Source organism: Aegilops tauschii, chromosome 1 (assembly GCF_002575655.3).
Source record: "Aegilops tauschii subsp. strangulata cultivar AL8/78 chromosome 1, Aet v6.0, whole genome shotgun sequence".
Classification (NCBI taxonomy): domain Eukaryota; kingdom Viridiplantae; phylum Streptophyta; class Magnoliopsida; order Poales; family Poaceae; genus Aegilops; species Aegilops tauschii.
Window position 1 is genome coordinate 271440371 of NC_053035.3, and position 9833 is coordinate 271450203.

General features: G+C 50.2%; 1 protein-coding gene across 1 annotated transcript; it reads left to right on the forward strand.

Moving 5' to 3' along the window:
* The first annotated feature begins 5009 nt into the window (after nt 1–5009).
* Nucleotides 5010–8425, forward strand: LOC109743516 (uncharacterized). Its single transcript, XM_020302610.4, has 3 exons — nt 5010–5715; nt 7293–7473; nt 7811–8425. Exons 1-3 carry the CDS (start codon nt 5263–5265, stop codon nt 8347–8349), a joined length of 1173 nt encoding a protein of 390 aa, XP_020158199.1. The 5' UTR covers nt 5010–5262; the 3' UTR covers nt 8350–8425.
* Nucleotides 8426–9833: the final 1408 nt, after the last annotated feature.

Sequence of the window (9833 nt, forward strand, 5' to 3'; positions counted from 1 at the left end):
TAGCAAGAACCGTTCTTAACTATGCAAAATCACAATGGTGATTATCAAGTTTGTTGTTTTAACCTTCTTCAAGGACCGGCCGTGGTCAAATTTGATGCAACTAAAGTAGGAGAAACAGACACCCGCCAGCCACCTTTATGCAAAACAAGTTGCATGTCAGTCGGTGGAACCGGTCTCATGTACGTGGACATGTAAAGTTGGCCCGGGCCGCTTCATCCCACAATGCCCCTGAATCAAAATAAGACGTTGGTGGTAAGTAGTATGACCATCACCGACCACAACTTCTTTGTGTTCTACTCGTGCATATCATCTACGCATAGACCTCGCTCATGATGCCACTGTTAGGGAACGTTGCATGGAAAACAAAAAAATCTACGCACACGCAAGATCTATCCAAGGAGATGCATAGCTACGAGAGGGGAGAGTGTGTCTACGTACCCTCGTAGACCATTTAGCGGAAGCGTTTATCAACGCGGTTGATGTAGTCGTACACCTTCACGATCCGCTCGATCAAGTACCGAACGTGCGACGCCTCCATGTTCAGCACACGTTCACGATCCTCCTCGCCTTCTTGATCTAGCAAAACGGGCGAAGTAGTAGATGAGTTCCGACAGCACGAGGCGTGGTGATGGTGGTGATGCAACTATCTACGCAGGGCTTCGCCGAGCACTATGAAAATATGACTGGGGATGAACTAGAGGGAGAGGGGCGCCGCACACGGCTAGGGAATCATGGTGTGTGTTGCCCTTCTCCCTCCACACATATATATAGGTGGGGGGAGGAGGGGAGGCAGCCTAGGGTTCCCCCAAGGGGTCGGCGGCCGCCTTGGGCGCCTGCCCTAGCCACGCCCCCTTGCCTTCTCAAGCGCGCGGGGGAAGGCAGGAGGGGATGGCGCCCCCCCCCCTTTCCTTTCTCCCATGTGGAGGGGAAGGCACGAGGGGCTAGTCCTCCCCCTTTCCTTCCCTAGGGCCGGCGGCCAGGGAGAGGGCGTGCCAGCCCCTTGTGGGCTGGTGTGTGCCTCCCCTTGGCCCATTAGGCCCATATACTCCCTGTAGGTCTCCCGGAACCCCTTCCGGTGACCCGATGAATACCTGGTATATCCTGAAACCTTTTCGGTGACCAATAGCATCACCCTATATATCAATCTTTACCCCTGGACCATTCCGAAGCTCCTCATCATGTCTGTCATCTCATCCGGGACTCCGAACAACATTCGGTCATCAACTCACATAACTCATATAATATTATATCGTCAACGAACGTTAAGTGTGCGGACCGTACGGGTTCGAAAATGATGTAGACATGACCGAGACACCTCTCTGGGCAATAACCAATAGCGGGACTTGGATGCCCATATTGGTTCCTACATATTCTACGAAGATCTTTATCGGTCGAACCTTTATGACAACATATGCAATTCCCTTTGTCTGTTGGTATGTTACTTGCCCGAGATTCAATCGTTGGCATCTTCATACCTAGTTCAATCTCGTTTCTGGCAAGTCTCTTTGCTCGTTCCGTAATACATCATCTCGTAACTAACTCCTTAGTCACTTTGCTTGCAAGCTTCTTGTGATGCTGTATTACCGAGAGGGCCCAGAGATACCACTCCGATACTTGGAGTGACAAATCCCAATCACGATTCACACCAACTCAACAGACACCTTCGAAGATACCTGTAGAGCATCTTTATGATCACCCAGTTAAGTTTTGACGTTTGATAGCACAGAAGGCATTCCTCCGGTATCCGGGAGTTGCATGATCTCATGGTCGAAGGAACGTGTATTTGACATTAAAAAAGCAATAGCAATAAACTGAACGATCATATGCTAAGCTAACGGATGGGTCTTGTCCATCACATCATTCTCCTAATGTTGTGATCCCGTTATCAAGTGACAACATATATCCATGGTTAGGAAACCTTAACCATCTTTGATCAACGAGCTAGTCTAGTAGAGGCTCGCTTGGGACACGGTATTTGTTTATGTATCCACACATGTATTTAAATTTCCAATCAATACAATTCTAGCATGAATAATAGACGTTTATCATGAATAAGGAAATATAATAATAACAACTTTATTATTGCCTCTAGGGCATATTTCCATCAATCCAACCATAGGACAAGCCTAAAAGAGGTAAGGTACGTGCAGGGAGATCAAATAGAGTGTATTTGGTACACGGCGCACCCCCCCCCCCTCTCCCCGATCGAAACGGGCCGACCCATTTAGCACAGTAGCGATAGTTTTGGTCTTTTGCGTTTTCCCTTCCTGGCTGTTCTTTCCTATTTTTTCTCTTTGGTTTAGGCTGGTTTTTTATTGTCCTTTTCCTTTTTCAATTGCATATTTCATGAATTTTTTCTTTTGAAATACGTGAATTTTTTTTCTTAAATTTGTGAACTTTTTCAAATTCGTCAACTCTTTCACTCAAATATGTGAACTTTTAGATCTCCAATTTGTGATTATTTTGGAATTTCTTGAATTATTTTTAAAGTATGTGATTTTCCCAAATTCGTGGACTTTTTTCAAACTCATGATCATTTGTTTCTAAAACTTGTGAACATATTTTAGAAAAATATGAACTTTTTACAAATTTGTGATTTTTTTTTCAAAATCGTCATTTTTTCTAAAGCATGAACTTTTACAATTCTTGAACTTTTTTCAAAATCATGAATTTTTTTTCAACTCTTTAAACTTCTTTCAAATTTGTCATCTTTTCTTATCGAATTCAAAAAATATCCTTCAATTTTTCCAAGATTCACGAAAAATTCAAATTCGTAATTTTTTTTCAAATTCATGTACATTTTGAATTTGTGTTTTTTCAAATCCATGACCTTTCTTTAGTTTCATGTTTTTTTTCTCAAAATCTTGATTTAAAAAATATATGAGAATTTCTTTATTAAAAAAATCGGTAACCTATTTTTTTGTCAACAATAATACATAAACATAAGAGGAGACGAAGATAAAATAGAGCAAATGCAAAAAAAGGCAGGCGAGTGAGCGAGCTTCGGAGGCAGCTAGCTTGTGCGAGCGGTGCAATACCTAGCCGTGGCCCACTTAGCGTCGCGCGGGTGCCAGTGTGCTCGGAGGTACCTGAAGCGCTATTTAGCATCTCTCGGAGATAACCTAGTCCAGTTTTACCATACATAGTGCACACAAAGAAAAGGCAACAAACGAGACAGAAGAAGAGACAAAGAAAAGGCAGCATGTTGATGATGTGAAGTGAATGAGACATAGTTATGTCCCTTGCAACGCATGGACAGTTATTACAGATACAAGTAAAAATGATGAATTTAAGCTCGGGTAGAAATAAAAAGTTCCAGTGGCCGGAAGTAAGTCCGTTTTTGGCTTCGAGATTTTGACCATGCGTTGCCCAACCAACTTGACCGGGAGAAGAAGAGGCATCTTTCACCAAATCAACGTTATTGTAATCACCGCATCATCGTGGGCAGGGTACAACAATAATCTAAACAAGAGCCCCACGAGGTACTAGAGCAGACCTATTCCAGATTCTATTACCAACGCGGTGACTTACATACAGCTGTACACGAATGCCATCGATCCAAGGGCCTCGTCGCCGTGTCCAAAACCACCCGAAGCCGCGGCGAGACTGAACGATAAACTGAGCACATCCGCACATGTAATTTAACCTGTTACAGCTGTGCCCAATCACGACGCTGACCTCGCAATATTACTACTATCACTGTTTCACTAAGCGCATGGAGGGATGGTCAATTACTCCCAAAGAGCCGCTGAAATGAAAATTCGAGTGACCATGGAGGGATGGTCACTCGTACTGATATTCACATCGCTGAGCCGTACGTCTGTCGTGGAGCAGGCAAGGGGTAGTGGCGACATGCAGGCACCAGGCAGGCATGGTTCTGCTCCGGCGCTGTTGCTCATGCCCCCGCGAGCCAAAGCACGGGCTCACTGATCGGTAGTTCCTGTCGCTCCGTGCCCGCCGATCCGGTTCGAGTTTCCGAAACTGAAACGGCGGGCATACAGAGTACGCGTACCCACGGTTGGCGTCGTGAACTCGCCTCGTCGGGTACAGATTGCGACGGCCGGAGATGTTACCCAGTCGGACGAAACCACGGAGGAGACAGGCGTGGAGCGCTGTCCCCCCGTCCCCGTGGCAGCGTCGAGCAGGCCGGCCAAGAGCAGTAGAGCACCACGCGGCGTCACAGCTGGAGCGCGAATCTCGCAATACTAAAGGAGTTGAGGCAGTATATATTCCCCCCTCCACGCGTACAGGTCAACCCTACTTGACCCTGTACAAGAGGCTTGTCTGGGGACTGACTGGGGAGGTATCGAGAGCCCATCGACTGTGATTCGATTCGCCAGAGCGGCCGTCGAAACCGCGCCGAAGCTTCCCTGCTGGTCTCCGCAGTTTAATCGCCGTAAAAACGAGCTGCTACTACTGTCATCAGCAAGTTGACAGACACACCCACTATCAGTTTTGGCAGGCTAACAGACAAATGCCTAGTGTTATTTCTGCACGTAGAACCTACAGTAGGCGTCTTCCCTAAAAAAAGAAGCTAGACGTCGCCGGCTGAAATCACCGCGCTGATCCGGAACGTTAGAATCCTCAGCATGGGAAACAATTCAGCAAGGACCGAATGTATCAACCGTGAATCAATTCGCTGGGCTCTCATGGCTACAAACATTAGCGCGAGCACCACTACCAAATCCATTATAGATGGTGCCGTCGAGTACAAGACACGAGGCAGCCACCACCAATTATACAAGCGGATTGATCGGCCCCAGATTGTTCAGCTTCACGTACGCCCATGTAGCTAGCTAGCCATGGACCAAGACATAATTCCTACTAGGCTCGTAGCCGTCCGTGGTGGGTGTGCGAGTGTGATTAGTACAATCACCGATGCACGTCAGTTTCCCTTGGAGCCATGTAACCAAAGCCTCCACACCGGTCTCTGAACCCGACCGGCGCCGTGCGTGCGTCTACTTAAGCCCACGCCCACGAGCGGCTGCACGCAGTTCCGTCTTCTCCATCGCCTCCTCACCTGCTCTCGCATCTCAACCCCCGCATAAAAACAAGCGTTCTCCTTTTTGTGCACAGACTGCACGAACGCTCGAAGCTACCGCGCAAGCCGCGCGCGGACGGGGCCAGGCGAGTACGGATCAGTGGAGTACTTAACAGCCGCTGGCTGAGCACAGTGGAAGGCCAGCTAGCTCAGTGGCCTTTTGTGCTCTGCTCTTGCTTCACTCTGCTAAGAAGTCAGCTCGCGGAGAGGAGCGAGTGGCAATGGCGGTGGCCGGCGTCGAGGGCAAGCCGCTGCGGCTGAAGGATCTCCTGGAGCTGGACTGTGACTCGTGCAGCGCCGCCGGCTTCCGCTGCTACCCGCGCCATCTCTGCGTCCCAGCAGCGGCGCCGCAGCGAGCGCGCCACAACGCCCTCCACGAGGCGGCCGAGGCGCCTCGCGGCCTCGGGCGATCGCCCTCCCTGCGGCACCCCTTGCTCTCGATCAGGACCCTCTCGCGCCGGCTCAGGGACGGCTTCAGCTGGAGGCGCCGGGAGGAGGAGGAGGAGGAGGCGGCGGCACCGGTGCCCGCCGTGAGCAGCGGCAGCAGCAGCTCCGACTCGGAGTCGTCGGAGTCGGGGTCGTCGACCGAGAGGAAATCCGAGTCCGACTTCTCAGCAAGCTCCACGGAGAGCCTGCACGCCGGCGCCACCTGCACGAGAGAAGAAGATAAGGAGGTACTGTCCTAATCACCTTCATTTTCTAGCAGTAACTAGGATTAATGGTGGTCGTTAATTCAGTTAGGAGCGCCGGCTTTAATTTGGTCCGTTGCATTATTCGCGTAAGCTCTGGATTGCCATGAAACGGGAGCCCCACATACACGTAGTACTAGTAGGAGTAATTCATTTGGCGAACCAAGGCACGTTGGCCGTATCCGCCATTAATTGCTACGCTTCGATTCGTGCATGCCTGTGTACGAGCATCCAATGGAAGCTACGAGGGTACGACAGTGATTGCGTAGGCAACAGCGGTACGTGGTCCTTCGCGGTGGTACTGCACTATTTGTACAGAGTACGTAGAGTAAAGTCGTGTAGCTGTGTAGAGTAGCTTGTCCGACCGTGACGATACTCGTCGACGGAAAGGAACTGTCGTAGTAGTAGTGTACACTGTTATACCCTAGCCAGCTAGATTTACGGCCTCGAATGTTTGACATTTCTCAGACTGCATTCTTTAGTTAGAAGCGAAGCGTGGTACATAACGTAGTACACTTCTTTATTTGATTATTGCTGCAAGTACGTAGATCTACATTTGACGAGTAAAACTATGTCGATAGTAAGGCACTGCTTTGCAAATGGTCGCTGCGATGAGATTTGTGCATGCCTTGGAGTTGCGATTAACTAGCTTTTGGTAGCAAAATCGGTGTACTGGTGGAGTGCTCCTCTCTCAAGACAGAAGATGTTTCATCGGTTTGGTCGTCTCACCTAGGTACTGTTAGTGTTAGGTTTCTTTCGGCAATGAGTATAGCCTCTGAAATCCTCCGCATCATCGGCCATAAGGACCATTAGGTTGGTTCCGGAAAAAGGGCTTTGACGTACTGCCGCTAGCTTGGTGGGAATTGCATGAAACGGCACACGCAATTGCTACAGCTCTCTGTCCGGCGCCGGCCTGTTATTCCTGTTCACTCCCGGTGCATGCGGGACGTACTGCAGTGCAGTGCGTGGCTACATGGGGGTAGCTCCGGTGGTCACCGGGAGGGCAGTGGTTGCCGCCGATGGAGCATAAATGTATTTAGGCCGAGGCGCGTAGTTAGTGCGGCTTGTCGGGAAGCGATTGAGCCCAGTGAGCGTTGTCGCTTCCGTCGAGCAAGGTGGCTAGCCGCCGTAGCTTCCATCGGGCCTTTCGGCTCGGACCGACCGAGTGATGGCACGCACCCACTGCTCTGCCCACTGCCCTATCCGTGATGCATTATTTAGCTGCACGCGTGTGTATGCGTCTCTACCAACCACGTACTCGTACCCCGGCCATGTCCTCGTGCGCAACCGTCGCATGTGCCACTGCCCACATGCAACATGGTTCATCAATGGCCGAATTGAATATAGAATGGTTTTGTGAAACCGCGAGGCACCGTGTGTTCTGCTCTGAGACTTTTCTTTTGATTGCCTTGTTTCGTCTGCGTTTGTCTGTTGGGAAAGGGTTAAGATCGCCACCGGCGCGGAACTACCGCGGGGACCTGCGGCGAGGTCGGTCGGCTCGTGGCTTTAACCCACGGTGGTTATGCAATTTCGCGGATGCTGACTGGAGTGCGATGTTGCAGGCGATGGACAGGGGATCCAAGGAGGCGGACGACAAGGAGCAGCTCAGCCCAGTGGCGGTCATGGACTTCCCGTTCGACGACGACTACGAGGACGACGCCGTGGAAGAGGAGGACGGGAGGGTCGGCGGTACCGGCGCGTGCTCGACCTCTTTCAGCGACAGCCTCGCGCAGCTTCACCAGAGTAAGATTTGTTGTAAATGCCCAACAAAAGTGGATTTGTAAATGCGGGATCCGTTCTGCTTCTGTCGTTTGAGTTTGCTCCGACACGGTACGGGCGTTCCAGAAAAGCCGCGCTTCGCGCGACTGCTCATGCGGCTATCCTGCCGGAGAAAGCAAATTGCCCGGATCGAGTGAAGATCCTGCACGGGGCCACACGGCCGGTGACGGTCGGGGAAAAGGCTTGGAACAGTTTCCGGTTCACTTGACCGTGGTTTGGCGGTTGCGCTTATCGGTGATGGAATCGAGGAGTGTCATTGCTTAGTTCTAACTCGTACTACTGTTCCTTTGTGGTGGTGCAGGGAGAAATATACAGATGCACTACAAGATCAGACGACGGTTCGGGAGCGTCGGGGAGGTTGGAGCCGTGGATCTCGACGAAAGCTTCGCCGCCTCGGACTCCGACGGCCTCGGCACCGTCCCGGTACAGCAGCCAGAGTATTTCTGCGCAGCAACGGCACCGACATGTCCCGAGGGTCACCGGAGAGTCGGCGTATGCGAAGACCCCAACGAGCACAACCTCCTCGGCACCGTCTCGGCGGTCTGCGCCTCCGAGCGGCTCCTACTCGACTTCTTCGCCGAGACGCGAAAGAACGGCACGTCAAAAAACTTTGAAGCCGCGGCAAGAATGGCCGAGGGATGGATCCAAGGCACGGGGGTTCGGTGGGGTCTCAAGGAGGTATTGTGCGGCCGGGAGCGCCTTGTTGCGGAGATGGATCGGAGCCAACGGTGGTCAGCACGCGCCGGCGAGGCGGAAGAGGAGCGTGAGATCGGCGTGGTAGTGGCGGGCTTGCTCATCGACGAGCTGGTGGCCGACCTGGTCACGGATCTGCTTATGTAGGTTACTAGGTGTCGCAACTACAGTATGTAAGCATACTATGTCGAATAAAACAAAACACTGTGCAGGTACACGGAAATGTTCAGATGCGCGTCGCGCTAAAAGTTTTTTAGAGCACACGACGGCTGTTTTTGCGCCGAGTCCTCAGTTGCTTCACCCTGCGCTGCAAATTTTTAGCGCGCCATTGTAGCGCTTCAGCAGGCGCGCTAAAATACAGCGCGCAATACACATACATACACAGAAACAAGATAGTTCATAACATAGGTAGATAAAAAATCATACAAAAGGATAGTATAGATTTTTTTTAAAGGGAAAATCACTTGGCACTTTATTGCGAGTTTACGAGTATAACATCCTGTAGTACATGTGGGATCAGAAAGCTAGGGGGATCATCATCCCAATTATACATCAAATTTGAATCATAAGCATGTCTAGCTAAGAAATGTGCCAAGCTATTAGCCTTCCTTGGGCAGTGCTGAAAACGGATTGAATTGACGTCATGGGCATATAGAAAGCAATCCGCTAAGATCACAGAGTAAGGCGCCAAAATATCCACATCACCTTTGCATGCCATGATAACCTCAAGGCAGTCTGATTCAACCAGCACATTTGAGCAGCCAATTTGGTTGATCAATTGAAGACCTCGGCGAAGGGCTAAAGCTTCTGCCGTAGCAGAGCTATCTGCATATGTGAAGGGTTCTGCCACACCTGCCACAACTTCTCCTCTGTAGTTACGCATGATCGCAGCGATGGCTCCAGTAGCATCCTCGAAAAAAGATGCATCAGAGTTTAGTTTGTATGATCCTGGTTCTGGCTTCTCCCATGTGTACTTCAATCCTTGGATGTTCCCGGTCTTCTCACCGAGTTGCCCGTTATTGCATGAATAGCAAAAGCTGTGCTGTTTGGGGGTTTAACTCTTTCTCCTTTGCATGCTTCCCTTCTTTTCCACCAAATGTACCACGCGCCAACTGCCAACGTCTCATGTAGACCCAGCTGCCCAAGCACCGGTGAGCTCCCACACGGTCAGCGCAACAATTCTTCCAGTACTACTGAGCCAGAACGATCCACGCTAAGAGCTTGCTTAATGATGACATCTAATCCCAGTGCACGCCAAACTAAAACTGCTCTTGGACAACTGAAAATTAGATGTTTGATGTCTTCCACGCCAGAACGACACACAGGGCATAGTGGTGAAACTTTGATATGTCGTCGAGCCAGCCCAGCCATGCTAGGGATCAAGCCATGCAGCGCCCGCCATACAAAGATCTTAACTTTGCTAGGTATTTCCAGTTTCCAAATTGTTTCCCAAATTGGGTTCATATTAGATGTGCTCTGAATACTCGAACATCTCGGTCCAAATTGGCGTTCCCACTCAACGTAATATGCTGACCGGACCGTAAAGGAAAATGATTTTGTGTGATTCCAAGCAATAAAATCCTCTGTAGCATTTTCTGACAGTGGCATATTGATTATTCTCTCTGCATCCA

Coding starts and splice junctions, on each gene's coding strand:
- LOC109743516 (XM_020302610.4), top strand. CDS start 5,263: ATGGCGGTGGCCGGCGTCGAGGGCAAGCCGCTGCGGCTGAAGGATCTC. Junction 5,716..7,292: donor CGAGAGAAGAAGATAAGGAG/GTACTGTCCTAA, acceptor GCGATGTTGCAG/GCGATGGACAGGGGATCCAA. Junction 7,474..7,810: donor CCTCGCGCAGCTTCACCAGA/GTAAGATTTGTT, acceptor GTGGTGGTGCAG/GGAGAAATATACAGATGCAC.